This window comes from Gopherus flavomarginatus, chromosome 8 (genome assembly GCF_025201925.1).
Source record: "Gopherus flavomarginatus isolate rGopFla2 chromosome 8, rGopFla2.mat.asm, whole genome shotgun sequence".
In the NCBI taxonomy this organism is placed as follows: Eukaryota; Metazoa; Chordata; order Testudines; family Testudinidae; genus Gopherus; species Gopherus flavomarginatus.
Genome location: NC_066624.1, coordinates 107,452,766 through 107,467,722, shown reverse-complemented (window position 1 = coordinate 107,467,722; position 14,957 = coordinate 107,452,766). Strand labels below are relative to the sequence as shown.

The 14,957-nt window shown below is 49.7% G+C and overlaps 1 protein-coding gene across 8 annotated transcripts in view; it reads right to left on the bottom strand.

Moving 5' to 3' along the window:
• ABCC5 (ATP binding cassette subfamily C member 5) overlaps window positions 1–14,957 on the bottom strand; it is a 79,788-nt gene that overhangs the window by 9,565 nt on the left and 55,266 nt on the right. For all 8 annotated transcript variants that reach the window (XM_050963762.1, XM_050963764.1, XM_050963763.1 and 5 more), the window contains 6 exons: window positions 11,923–12,069; window positions 11,360–11,489; window positions 10,369–10,522; window positions 10,105–10,233; window positions 9,256–9,442; window positions 2,039–2,128 (listed from right to left, as the gene is read on the bottom strand). In XM_050963762.1, coding sequence (XP_050819719.1) covers window positions 2,039–2,128; window positions 9,256–9,442; window positions 10,105–10,233; window positions 10,369–10,522; window positions 11,360–11,489; window positions 11,923–12,069 — 837 coding nt within the window. The remainder of the gene's footprint in view (window positions 1–2,038; window positions 2,129–9,255; window positions 9,443–10,104; window positions 10,234–10,368; window positions 10,523–11,359; window positions 11,490–11,922; window positions 12,070–14,957) is intronic.

Genomic DNA, 14,957 nt, shown 5'->3' with positions numbered 1-14,957 from the left:
GTCACATATTAGTTCTGCTAATGGGACAAGTGTGATCTGCATTTACAAAGTGGATAAAACGTGAAATTCAATGAGTGGTGCCCCCCAAACTTCATCTACCAACCCAGCCGGGTTGGCTCCTTGCTCTTTGCTGCTACACTTGGCAAAGCCCTTGTTAAGTAGTTAGAAACATCACATTCCATAGAAAACAAAAATTGAGAATCAGGTGCAATCCAGGTGATGGCAGATTTCTCTTTGGTACATTTCAGAATATGAATAATTGCCACTTTCCTCAATTTCTGCCAAGACCATCTTCTAGCTAGAAAGCAGAGATTTGGCTACTGGACACAGCAGATCTACTGGTGTTCAAAAGGGATGCTGCTCAATCACGGTAGTACTGTATTGCCTTGAACTAGGTGCTGGTAAAAGAAATCTGAATAGCCACATTGAAAAGATGCCAAGCCCGGGGCTTCGTGGGGCACAGAAACTGCTGGCAGCTTATTTTCTAGCACACAGACACCCATGCCATCCCCAAGACGGAGAACTGAGGCTCTTTGTTGGCAATGGCCAAAGACACAGAAAGCCATGGCTGGCACACAGCAAAAACTGTGATGGGAAAGGACGACAAAAGTCAAATGTGCTTTATATTACAATCAAAACGGTTTTAAACAAGTTCATGATACAATGACCATTTAGACAGCCAACAGGGTAGGAAATCATGAAGTCGTCTTGCTCAATAGCAAACCGTCCAGGGTGACACAGACAAGTGAGTTTACAAAACCCTATGAAAGGCCTGGGTTCTGTCCCTGAAGACATGGCCATGACAAACACAACATCGCTCAGTGAGAGCTACACTGGGCCTTTCACAGGGTGGGAAGGTGCAGGAACGCCTGGGATGGTTCTCAGCTTCCACAGTCAGAAAACTTCACTTCAGAAGGCTGCACAAGATTGCTAGTTTCCTTGTTTCTTTGTGTAGCTACAAAATTAAACTAACGTTTCTTTCCCCTGTACATGCAGTCTCCAGAGTAGAATGGGATAAACTATCCCAAATATGAGCCACTGAAAGGCCTGGAGCTTCCAGAGAGATGCACCTCTATGGCAATCATCTGAGATTGCTGACCTACTCACTCAGGGCCAACTCCTCAAACGGCACAAGGAGAACCGCGCTCTGCGACTCCTGTGTCTATGGACCTGGAAAAGAGACTAGTCTGCAAACCCACATATCAGATCCATTGTACAAGCTTCCCCGAGCCCCTTCTCTTCCCACACTACCAACACTCAGAGCCCACTGTAGTGTAGAAAAAGATGTGGAGCAGGATTTGCTGCTACTTTGAGCAACAGTAACTTGCTATACATTTAGCATGGCAAGTTGCACATCTGTATAAGGACAGCACGTTGATTAGTGGCCGTCCTGACTCATCCCGGTCCACCTCCCGCTCTTAGCTGTCTTTAGGTTCTCAGCTGCCACCTTCACTGCTGGAAAGGATTCCACAACTTTCAAAATATATTTTACAACAGACAGCTGTGTGGAAAACAAGAGTGACTCAATGGGGACACAGTGACTTTAAACGCTGAGCAACTAGAGTCAAGTCTGAAAAGAGCCACTAACAAGGTAAACCTTTCAGGCCCTGAAGTGACTCAAACATGCCAGAGAGTGGGTATTATGCAGCTGCCCTAAAATACTGAAAGGATTTCCTACAGCGAGCCCTTCTCACCCCCACATTTCCTTCCTTCTTGCTGCAGGACCCTTTGCAAACATTCAGAGTGTATTAGGCTTCACTGCAACCGGGCAGAAGCCCTGTAAGTTTATGTACTAAGCAAACGAATTCTTAGGCCCCAGTCCAGAAAACACTACGCATGTATTAACTAAGTGCGCCACTAGCCCTAGTGAAGTCAATTTTAAACAAAGGCATGTTTGCAGGAGCAGGGCCTTATTTCCTATTCTAAAGCAGGTTCCAATGCAGATACAGGCCAGCTCTCCTTTCTCTCATGTCAAGAGCACGAACAGCAACAAAGAATTGCACAAGAAAGAGCGTGAGAAGGTGAACTGATGCCTTACCTTGATGTAGTGATCAATCCTCTCCACTGAGGTGAAGCGAGCCTCTGTTTCTGTGGCCAGTCTGACTGTAAACTGGAACAACCCTGTTAACTGGGAGGGGGAAGAGACAGGAATTGAACCATTCATTTCACAGAATTCTACTGGATTTGTTTATTCTTAACATATCTAAGAGCTTTTCATAATCAATACCCCATGGAACTTGGATGCCTTGATGTAAAATAACCTTACTTGTGGTAGCTTAATAGTTAAATTTTAGAAGGCTTACAATTCCCATCAGTAATTCTTTATTGTCTGTGGATCACCTGAAAAGTGAGCAAGGTGACTGAGCAAGGCACTTAAAATGCTAATACTGTTCTCTGATCGGACCAACTTCTGTCGGTGAGAGAGAAGCTTTCGAGCCACTCAGAGCTCTGTGTAAGCTCAAAAGCTTGTGTCTCACACAGACAGAAGTTGGTCTAGTAAAAGACGGTTACTCACCTTTGTAACTGTTGTTCTTCGAGATGTGTTGCTCATATCCATTCCAGTTAGGTGTGTGCGCCGCGCGTGCACATTCGTCGGAAAACTTTTACCCTAGCAACTCAGTGGGCCGGCAGGTCGCCCCCTAGAGTGGCGCCATCATGGCGCTTGATATATACCCCTGCCGGCCCACCCGCTCCTCAGTTCCTTCTTGCCGGCTACTCCGACAGTGGGGAAGGAGGGCGGGTGTGGAATGGATATGAGCAACACATCTCGAAGAACAACAGTTACAAAGGTGAGTAACCGTCTTTTCTTCTTCGAGTGATTGCTCATATCCATTCCAGTTAGGTGAATCCCAAGCCTTACGTAGGCGGTGGGGTCGGAGTGAAATGTGGCAGAATGAAAACTGCTGAGCCAGAGGCTACAACATCTCTTGACTGTTGAACCAGGGCATACTGCGAAGCAAAGGTATGGACCAAGGACCAACGGAGCTGCGCGACAGATCTCGTGCGTAAGAACACGAGCCAGCAAGGCGGCAGATGAAGCCTGAGCCCTGGTAGACTGTACGATGATGTGGCTTGGGGAAATATGAGCCAAATCATAACAAGTGCGGAAGTCCGCCATCACCCAAGATGAGATCTTCTGAGAGGAAAACAAGCAAGCCCTCCCTTTGGCCCGCTACCGTGACAGAGCTGGGGCACCTTACGAAATGGTTCTGGCAGCGCAATATAAATGCGAGCACTCCACAGACGTCCAAGGAGTGCAATGGTTGTGCCCATTGCGTTGAGCTGTGGGTAACATGAAAGGCCAAAACCACCTTAGGGAGGAAAGCCGGGTGCGGTCATAACTGCACCTTGTCTTTGTGAAACCTAGTGTACGGTGGAACCCCCGTAAGAGCTCTGAGCTCGGAGACCCGTCTGGCTGATGTAACAGCTACGAGGAAAGTTGTCGTCCAAGACAGGTATATCAGAGGGCCAGTCGTGAACGGCTCGACTGGGGGAGACATAAGTCTGGTTAAAACTAGGTTGAGGTCCCAGGTTGGGGCTGGGCGGCGCACCCGAGGGTGCAAGCTCTCCAAGCCCTTGAGGGATCTCGAACCCATAGAGCGTGAGAACACGGAACGTCCACCTTAGCCTGGCTGGAAGGTAGAGATGGCTGCTGAGTGTATCCTCAGCGATGATACCGCCAGGTCCTGCCGCTGAAGGCCAGAGGCAGGCCAAATAGAGGGGATCGAGACCTCAGCAGGAGCAAGATCGAGCGTATTGCAGCTGTAGAAGAAACGCTTCCACCTGGCCCGGTACGTTGACCAGGTGGAAGGCTTCCTGTCACCCCGGCTCAGTTACGCAGCAGCCACACCGTGAGGCGAAGAGGCTGCAGGTCCGAGTGACGAAGCCTGTCGTTGCCCTGAGTGATGAGGTCTGGGTGGGGTGGCAGGGTAATTGGGTCTGTTATTGACAGGCCGAGCAACGTGGTATATCAGTGCTGCCTGGACCACTCTGGAGTGATCATGATGATGCGCGCTCTGCCCCTGCGGAGTTTGAGCAGGACCTAATGAACTAGTGGGAACAGTGGGAAGGCATAATGGAGTTGGCCTTTCCACAGCATCAGGAATGCGTCCAAGATCGATCCCGAGGAGAGACCTTGGAAGGAGCAGAACATCTGGCATTTTCTGCTCTCTCGGTGAGCGAACAGGTCTATGTGAGGAAACCTCTCCGCTTCTGGAAAGCAGAACGCCTCACATGGGGCAGAGTGATCACTCGTAAGACAGGAAAGACCTGCTGAGTCAAAGCGCCAAGACGTTCCGAACGCCTAGGAGAAAGGACGTCACCAGCTCCATCGAGTGGGCCATGCAAAAGTCCCGGAAATGGATGGCCTCCTGACAAAAGGGGGGAGGACCATGTCCCTCCCTGGATATTTATGAAGCACATGGCCGCTGTGTTGGCTGTAAACACCGAGATACAATGGCCTCGCAGCTGCCGCTGGAACCCCTGGCACGCCAGGCGGACTACTCTCATTTTTGGGGCATTGATGTGGAATGCCAGCTCCCGAGAAGACCAAAGGCCTTAAGCTCGGAGGTGACCATGAGCACTTGAGCAGAGAGATGACGCGTCCGTCGTCAGGGGCAGTGAGGGCTGGGGCGGATGAAACCGCATCCCTGCCCACACCAGGGAGGGAGTTAGCCACCACTCTAGAGAGCCTAAGGTGCTCGAGGGAACGGTGACTACCATGACCATTGGCTCCCTGTCCGGGTGGTACGCCGAGGTGAGCCGGACTTGGAGAGTACGGAGGCGGAGCTTGGCGTGTTTGGTTACAAACTTGCGGGCAACCATGGACCCAGGAGACTGAGACAAGTACGAGCCGAGGTCGTTGGGAAAGCCTGCAGACCTCAGATGATTGTTGCCATCGCCTAAAACCGCAGTTGTGATAAGCAGGCTCCGGCTAGGTAGGAGACCAGGATAGCTCCTAGGAAGTCCAACCTCTGCGTGGGAACCAGAGTGGATTGCTCTATAGTAATCATCAGGCCTTGACCTGTGAATAAGACCGTGACGATGCCTACGCGCTGAGTGGTTTGTGTCTCAGAGTCTCCTCGGATAAGCGAATCGTCCAGATACGGAAAAACGCATATCCGACATCAGCGAAGGTAGGCGGCGACTATGGCCGTAAACCAGAAGTACTGACAGTACTGACAGAAAGCGGAGGTATCTCCTGTGCGGAGGGAAGATGGCATTGCGAAAGTACGCGTCCTTCATATCCAGGGCGGCATAGTAGCCCCCAGGAGGCAAGGATGGAATAATGGTTCCCAGGGATACCGTGCGGAACTTCAACCTTATCCTAAACCGGTTGAGTCCGTGCAGGACTAGGAAGGTCTGAGACCTGCGTTCGAGTGGGGGACTAGGGCATAACGGGAGTAAAACCCCTTGTCCCTTTCGTCCATCGGCGTCTGCACCTCTTGTACGAGGGATTGCTCGTGAGAGGGGTCCCTGAAGGGGGGACAGGGCTGGAACAAATTAGAGGTGGTACCTATGCTCCACCGTGCGCAGGATCCAGCGATCTGAAATTAACTGGGGCCACGCCAGGAGAAAGCGGGATTGGGATCCCGGCCTGTGACTGGTACACCGCCCTCAGGCGCACCTTGGAAGGTTTGTCTTTGGTCCCAGTGGTAATTGCGAGGGACCTTGACCTTGGCTCTTTAGGAATCCTGACGTTCGTCTGCGACCACCTTGTCCTCGCCGTTTGCCAAAGTCCTGTCTCTGGCTAGGCACAGAGTATGGCGGCTGGGGACAGAAAGGCCTGCGTTTGGTCGCTGGCATATGCATGCTGAGAGAGCGCATTAGGACCCTATTGTCCATCAGGCTTGGCAGCCTGGGGCTGTCTTTGCCGCGAAAGGCCTTTACCAACAAAGGGTAAATCCTGAATGGCATACTGCAGCTCCGGCCGGAGGTTTGAAACCTGAAGCCATGAGATGCACCTCATGGCGACACCAAAGGCCAGAGTCCTGGCTGCAGAGTCTGCTGCGTCCAACGAGGCCTGGAGGGATGCTCTGGGTACCTTTTTTTTTTTTCCCCCGTCCTCCAAGACAGCAGCGAACTCTTGGCAGGAGTTTTGAGGGAGAAACTCCATAAACTAAACTACCTTCACCCAGGTGCTATAATTATCGCAGCTAAGCAAGGCTTGTTGCTTTGCTACCCAGAGCTGCAGGGCCTCTGCAGAGTACACCTGGCGGCCAAACAGGTTCATTCGCCAAGCCTCTTTCGGTTTCGGGGCTGGCGCCCGCTGGCCACCGTATCAGAATCGTGGTCCTGAGCATAAGATCTGCGCATGTGGGATGACACTGATGCGTGTCCGGATGGCCATGAAGGTACTAAAAGAAGGCACAGGCAGAGTCTCTGACTCTATCGGACCTTGCCCAACTCGGCACCGGGAACCGGCACCGGGAGGCGTACCGGTACCTGGAACGAGATCCAGACCCGCAACCAGAATGGTGCCTGGAGGTCGACCGAGATCTCGAGGCTCGGGGAGAGGCTACAGGAGTCAAGGTACCTGTCGCGGTGCCGGGAGTCGGAACGGTGCCGATAGCGGGTCGGCGAACGGGATACCGACCGGTGCAGCGAGTGCGACTAGTACCGATGAGGAAAACAGCACCGGGACTGCAAGTGGTGTCGGGCGTGCCGACAGGATCTGGAGTGTCTGCGGGACCGTGATCATGAACGGTGCCGCTCTGCTGTGCTGACAGAGGACGGTCACATGAAGAGACTGTATTACCCGCACCGGTGGTGCCGGGGTCAGGTAGCATCGACTCTGTCATGGCAATGAGATCCCTCGCCGTTGGTAATGTCTCCAGCGTGGAGGGAACAGCAGGCTCAACCACAGTGCATACTGGGGAGCTGTCAGGCACCGGATTCGACGGCCCTCGTGGGACCGGGATCGACGGTACTGAGGTCGTCAGAGCTTCGGTAGGCGTCGGTGCCGGGTGATCCGAGTTAGATGAGCTGTCCGGCTGCAGTGCCGTCGGCACAGAAGCAGCAGGAGCAATAAGCTCAACCACGGCGCGCGCCGGGGAGCCGTCAGGCACCGGATTCTACGGCCCTTGTGGGACTGGAATCGACGGTGCCGACGTTGTCGGTGCCTCAGAGGTGTCGGTGCTGGGCAATCCGACTTAGACGAGCTCTCTGGCTGCGGTGCCGTTGGCACGGAAGCAGCAGGAGCAGTAGCTCAACCACGGCGCATGCCAGGGAGCCGTCAGGCACCGGATTCTACGGCCCTTGTGGGACCGGGATCGACGGTGCCGACGTCGTCGGTGCCGCAGCAGGTGTCGGTGCCGGGCGATCCGACTTAGACGAGCTCTCTGGCTGCGGTGCCGTTGGCACGGAAGCAGCAGGAGCAGTAGCTCAACCACGGCGCGTGCCGGGGAGCCGTCAGGCACCGGATTCTATGGCCCTTGTGGGACCGGGATCGACGGTGCCGACGTCGACGGTGCCGCAGCAGGTGTCGGTGCCAGGCGATCCGACTTAGACGAGCTCTCTGGCTGCGGTGCCGTTGGCACGGAAGCAGCAGGAGCAGTAGCTCAACCACGGCGCGTGCCGGGGAGCCGTCAGGCACCGGATTCTACGGCCCTTGTGGGACCTGGATTGACGGTGCCGACGTCGTCGGTGCCTCAGCAGGTGTCGGTGCTGGGCGATCCGACTTAGACGAGCTCTCTGGCTGCGGTGAAGTTGGCACGGAAGCAGCAGGAGCAGTAAGCTCTACCACGGCGCGTGCCGGGGAGCTGTCAGGCACCGGATTCAATGGCCCTGGGGGACTGGAATCGACGGTGCCGATGTCATCGGTGCCTCTGCAGGTGTCGGTGCCGGGCAATCCGACTTAGACGAGCTCTCTGGCTGCGATGCAGGTGGCACGGAAGCAGCAGGAGCAGGGGGCTCAACCACGGCCCGTGCCGGGGAGCCGTCAGGCACCAGCAGGAATTGTAGGCTCTCTCGACCTCGGAGGAAGGGAGCGGTGCCGAGTCGACTTCGGTGCCGGCGGCGGCCGGTGCCGAAAGGCCTTGGTAGTACCGGCGGGGTCCGGTGCCGAGGAGGCGATTCTGCCAGCCGCTTGCCAAAGGTGGAGGGGTAAGTGAAAGTCCCGCTCCTTTTTGTTCTCGGCTTAAAAGCCTTGCAAATGGGGCACTTAGCTGTCAAGTGTGATTCCCTGAGGCACTTCAAACAGGAGTCGTGTGGATCTCCCTTCGGCATCGGCTTCTGGCACGCCGAGCCCATTTTAAAACCCGGTGAGCCGTGCATGGGCTCCGGCACCGGGTTCATGGAAGGGGCTACTTCCTGAACCCCGCTAACAATTACTAAACTAACTATGTTAGCAAAGAAAAAACGTATAACTATACAAATATATATATAAAAGGATTATAACTGCATAACTATATACGAGAACTACGAGTAGCTAGGGAAGTGGAGGTCAGCTAAGCCGCGCTCCACTGTTCCAACGACCGACACGGGCGGTAAGAAGGAACTGAGGAGCGGGTGGGCCGGCAGGGGTATATATCAAGCGCCATGATGGCGCCACTCTAGGGGGCGACCTGCCGGCCCACTGAGTTGCTAGGGTAAAAGTTTTCCAACGAATGTGCACACGCGGCGCACACACCTAACTGGAATGGATATGAGCAATCACTCGAAGAAGAACAGATATTACACCTCACCTACCTTGTCTCTCTAACATCCTGGCACTAACATGGCTACCACACTGCATAATGTTAAGTTCTTCATTTTGCAGTTTCACCTTATTACAAGAAGGTGGCATAAAAAGCCCAACAATGGAACTAACCTGTATGTATTCTAAGTACATGTATTCTAAGTACTATGTATTCTACTGGTACAAACTAAAGATCACAGTAACACACCTCATCACGCCATCAGATTGGCTAATGTGCATGTTAATTCTCTAGAAATATCCAGGAAAGAAAAATGTGCAATATTCTCCTGAGTGCCCAAACCAGCTTCCACCCGAATATTAAGAGAGAGAAATTCAGCTACCAATAGCAACAATTTCAAGCATGAATCCTCCCAGCCTGTCCCTAATCCCTAGGAAAGGCCCTAATCTTTGATCACTATTGCTTCATTACCAACAGAAGCATCAGTCTCTCTGCCCTCTCCCACAACACTGCATTAAGCAAAAACTTTTCAGTAAGAGATTATCGTTACCTACACTAAGATGCACCACGGTTAGAGATTCAGACAGATTCTAGAACACAGATGGGGACAGCACCTCACCTGCACAGCATAAGAGATGGCAAGCCCAGCATACGCAGGAGGAATCTGGCCATGCATTAAGACAATCATCAGGCCGGTGGTTGTGATGAGGGCGATGCTGATAACATCCAGTCGTATGGCCAGCCAGCGCATTGCACAGCTGAACAAGTAAAATGGCGCTTGATTGTCATCCAGCAGCTCTTGGTACCTGGAAGCAGGTAAGGGAGAGATTTGGAAAGGGGCAGTTGCACCTCTTTGAAGCTTTTTATTTAATGATGATACGTCTAATACTGCTGCACGAGACTAATATCACAACTCGTCTGGATGGACTATTCCTGGTTCTTGCCTCTCATGCAGAACTCTCTCCAAACCAGGCCTAGGATTAGGGGATTGCAAATACATTTATCCTCGGGTCCCTAAATCACATGGGAGAACTGCTCATCTTTGTGGTTCTCAAGCTAAGAACAAGTTAACATAAACAACAACAAACCACAAGTGATTCCTCAGCATCCACTAACAGTATAGCAATGCCTTTCCCCACATAAACCGAGCAGCATCTTCCAGGAGAAATCCAATAGCTTCAAGCTAGTAACCCCATAAAACCTACAGTGCCACAGAACGCTGAGCATATAAGTACTACGTCAAGAGATATTACAGCACGTTGATAGGATTTAACGAGACCTGTTGATTAAAACAGATATTAGCATCTGATCTGTAGTTACAGCTCTGTGTAGCCAAGGAAATATAATGAACAGAAGATGGTTTTGAGAGACTCACAAGATCAGCTGCCAGTGTTTCAGGATCTGAAACACTGGTTCATGCCAGTCCTATCCCATGCTAAACGAATTCCAGGCTGAGTGCTGTACTGACCTGTGCAGAAATTCCTGCCTTTTGTTGTAGGCGTGGATTGTGGAGAGACCCTGTATACTAGACGTAATATGAGACAGAAATGGAGACTGCGTGATGTTGTCCTGGCGCTTCAGCTCACGAATAAAGACTCTGGAAGAGAGAAAGGAGCAGCTTTGAGGGATGCACACAACCATCCATGCTGTACTACACCAGCCTGAAGAACACATTGCCCAATTAATTTAAGATAGAGAGGCTCTGATCCATTAAAGCAACTGGTGAGCTTACCTAGACACAACATGCAGGATTGTGAAGAGGACGGTGAGGGGCCCCACTGCCACCAGAAACCATGGGAAGACCCCAGCAATCACACCGGCACAGAAGAACACCAGGATGACATTCTGAATGAACATTTCAGCTTGAAATGGCAAACGGACATCAACTGGAAAAGATGGTGAGAAAAAGAGGGAGGTCTTGGGAACAGGGAGCCAAATAACCTAAATAAAGCAATTTAGTCCAGCTTCTACAACATCACACCAGTTCCAGGGATTCTGGTTTCCAAGACTTATTTAGGTATAAAGCCTTGCTCTTTAATGAGTGTTTTTGTCTTCTACAATGCTAGTGATCTTTGTGATTGCTCCTCCCTCTCCCACCACACTAGTAAGGTCACTGCTACCGCACTGGCCATTATGCTCTTTGCTCTTGCCTTTTTTTTTATGACAAGTTATCAAGAAGGTCTGGATGGGAACAATAGGGTGGCAGGTCTGGTAGCAACCACGAGCATCAGGACTGGACTGGAGTCCCCAGGACCAACCTTACTGCATAGGGCATGGCTGAGCCTTCAAATCCTGCCAGTCTCCTTCCTTCCCGAACAATTTAAGAGCTTCTAGTGCACAGAGAAGTGAATATTAATTTTATTTTGGGGATGACCACATATCCAGAAAACCATGCAATAAAATCAATTTCATCCTAGTAATCCTGTGGCCTAGTTACCAGCAGTACCCCAGCACTGCCTGGTGGGAGCTCATATGCATTGGATTTAGGTATGAAATTGGTTTGCTATATTTCTTTTTGGACTGGTCTGATTTGAGGCTTTCCATTCATAGGAGACAGCCTATAGCCCCAATTACTGATTTGTCTATTTCAAATATGCCATGTGCACCAAAGGCTTGTAATGTCTACAGCGACACTTTTGTGTTATCTTCATGTCTGCATCCAGCGATTGGCATACACAAGTGAGTTGACTGTGCTGTGTTACGGCAGACAGAGAGGGACATACCTTCATCCATATCTTTGGAGAACCTGTTGAGAATCCGCCCAGTGGGTGTAGTGTCAAAGAACTTCATGGGGCTGCGAAGAATCCGTCGGAAGAGCTCATCATGGAGCCTGGAGGAGGCTCTAAGCGTTCCCTGGTAACACAGCAAAGGTTACTGGGGTTGTGTAGGGATGTCTGGCTATGCTGTCATTTACATCACGCCCACCGCCAAACAACTGAACTGGCTTACTGTGACCAAGGGGCCGAACCTCGCATCAGTCATGACCCAAAAGCAAATCTCTGCTCTTGCAGTCTTGAAGGCAGCTACATAGTCTGTGCTGCTATGCGGTGGAAGGAAGATAATGAGCCAAAAGAGGTTTTAACAGTGAAGGCGGTAGGAGTCCCAGGTGATGGAAGGTTGCAGTCAACCCAACTCATGCTTGGGCTGGCCCAATTTCAGGAAGTCTTTCTTGGGAGCTGAAGGCAGCCTCCTCACAATAATACCAAGAGGAGAGAATCAGAATGCCAGCGGCCCCAGCCATGGAGAAAGACGGGGGGAAAAAACCACAACTGGCCTTGGTGCATACCTTGACAAAGACAACCCCACGAACAGCTTTCACAATCAACATGACTCCCATAGAGAGCGCATAGATGCCGGCATAGTAGCGCATGTGAGGGTTATCTTTCATACTGATGCTCACAGCAGTTTCATTTCCCAACATCACGGTGGTGTTCTGGGTGAAAGTCAAGATCCCAGTTACATGGTTGTATAAAACAAGAACAAGCCAGAGGCTCACTGTGCCTGGGGCAATATGCTAACTGTCTCCTATCTCTTGCTTTTTTTATTTTTTTTTTTTTAATTTGAATGGAAAAAACCCTGGCCAATCTGGAGTGGCAGAGAAATCCAAATCCTCTCACACCCACCCCAAAAGGGAAGCTCAAGTAGAAAGCCAAGATTCTTTTCACTGACTCAGTTACATTGCCACCGTCTGCCTATGTACCCACCTCAGCTACAAACCCATTCCAGCCGTGGCCGTCAGGATCAGTGCTCCATTATGCAAGGCACTGTGTGAACACAAGATGATCCACCCCTCTTGATTTAAGCCAGTGTCCCTTTAATGATTACTACAGCTGCACTCTGGACTGAGTATTTAATCTACGAATTAGGTCTATCAATACACCCAGATCTTTCTCTCTACTCTTAACTAATTCAGTGGCATTTAACTATAGGTTTCTTGGGTGTTATTTCTAACCAAGTGCACCAGTGTATGTTTAGGCACGTGGCATTTCAATTTGTAGCTCCATCCCCCCATTTTATTACCTTCAGTAAATGAAGCGACTTGATATGCTATAGCCTTACCTCAGACATTAATACAATACTAGAGCATACTGATTAAAATAAATACCACTCTTCAAACTTCCATGAAATACACACACTAATTCCAACCCTCTTTTGCATTAGTTCTTTAGTCTCCTGAATTAATCTCTCTAGCTGTATTTGGGGTATTTAAGGTTTCATGTGAAATTTTGTCTAGGTACTTTCTGAAAAATTCAGAGATACTTAATTCAGGTAGTCCAGTATCCTGTCTTCAACACTGAACAGCAAACAGATTCTTCCAAAAAAGGAGCAAGAACCCTACAATAGGGAAATATGGAATAATCTATGCCCCACACCCACCCCTTGAAGGTCTCACCCTAATCTCTAGCAGTTAAGAGACTGTCTTAAACCCTGAAGCATGAGGTTTTTATTCCTTCCAAATCTCCTTGTTTGAATTAACTGTTATAATGCTGAATACTTGTTATACATACAAATTCCCAACCACTCTGAATTTTACTTTTAGACCCACATTTCATTTAGCAAACTAATCACATTGGGACAACAGTTATTGTTTTTCAGCTCCCGGGTACTTGTGCAGTATCAAAGACTCCCTAAAAATAATTGTCAATGATTTGATTATATAAGCCCTAATCTCACCTCGTTCACATATGGGACTTGATGCTTTACTGACCTTCATCTTTGCAGGATACTTGCTCAATAATTTCTGGCTCCTATTTTAAGTCATTACTACACAGGCACATGCATCAGGAGTGGGCTGTTAATACGCTCTTCAAATACAAAGTTATTGTCCCTCAGTAGCAAAGCATTCTTATCACTCTGTAAGAGGCAGCGCTGCAGGGGGAGAGAGGCTTGTGGGGGCCATAACCACCCCTCCCCAGAGCTGAGCACACAGCCCCCACCGTGACAGTTGCCCCTTCTTTGGGAACCTGATCCATGGCAGGTGGGGCACTTGAGGAGCTCACCCGCTTCCATGCCCAAGGTGGCCATGCCCGAGTGGATCGCTGCCGAGCTGGAGTAGGGGACTGGGAACCTATCTGGGCTGGTGGCTCAGGAGTGGGAGCTGCGGCCATTGCAATACTGAACAAGCACTCAGGCTGCTAAGTGCTCGGGCTAAAGGGACAGCATGCAACACACACGCACGCACAGTTGTTCTCCACCTCCATTTGGCAGTGCTTTGTTTATTCTGTGCTAATTGCCAGTTCGTTTAGTTAAGAGCCAAACTGCTTTTGTTACTGAACAAAGACTCTGGCTCACGGAGGTGCACAACAGTAACAGGAAGAATGATCCCTTCCCCCAGAAAAACAGCTTTACCTATGTTCTGAATTTTTAGAGTGTACGTATTTGATTGAGTTTTAATTGGACTGGAATGGAAATATGGGCAAGGGAAAAAAGGGTTTATGTTAGTTTTGGTCGGTTGTTTATTTTGATTTAAATAGTGGGGGGGGTTGTTTCGGGGTCTTTTTGGTATGTGCAAAAGGCTAATTTTAAAATATAATGCAGTACATTGTCCAATTTAAAGTAATTAGCCATTAGTATTATTTAGCCAATAATTTTTTTCCACAGAAGTTTGCTTTTTTTATTGTTAATATTATTCAGATATTTATTGTCTCAGGATTTCTCCTGTTTATTTACGATCCTCTCATTTTTCTGTCCTCCATCGTAGTTCAGCACCTCATTGTTTACTTTAACAACCCCAGCTAGTTGTGCTTCATTGCGCCTTGTCATTTGAATACATCCTTTATCTTCCTTCAGTTGCTTATTAAAAAAAGAAAAGTGCAGGGTTTTTTCTTGCAACTAGTTTAGAACAACTGGTCATTTGTTCCCATTTGTTTGGACATCCAGGCTGGAACTCCACTGAAGATTACCACTATACCAGGGATGAACTGTACATAATTCACACCAGCCACCTCTCCACCACCTCTTTAAAAGTCAGCCAAGTTTCACCAACAGGGCTTTTTGCTAACACACACACACTGGCCAGGCTATTTCACTCAATAAAGTTCTTCTCTTGTCATAAATGGCCTTCAGATCTTTAAATTTATCCATACTCAACCTAAGCCCCTCCACTGAGAAAAATGCTGCACCATCCTAGGTTGTCATCCCCAGCTCCCAACCTCTTCTTAATAGCCATTTTACTTAACAGTCACCTCCTTTGACAATATAAAAGTGTTGTCCCACTAGATGTCCAGGTCACAGTGACAGCAAAGTGAGCTACAAAATTAGCTACTGCACCTGTTGCTTGAATACTCTGACGTGGCCCTCCCTGCACTGCTCTGCTTCCTT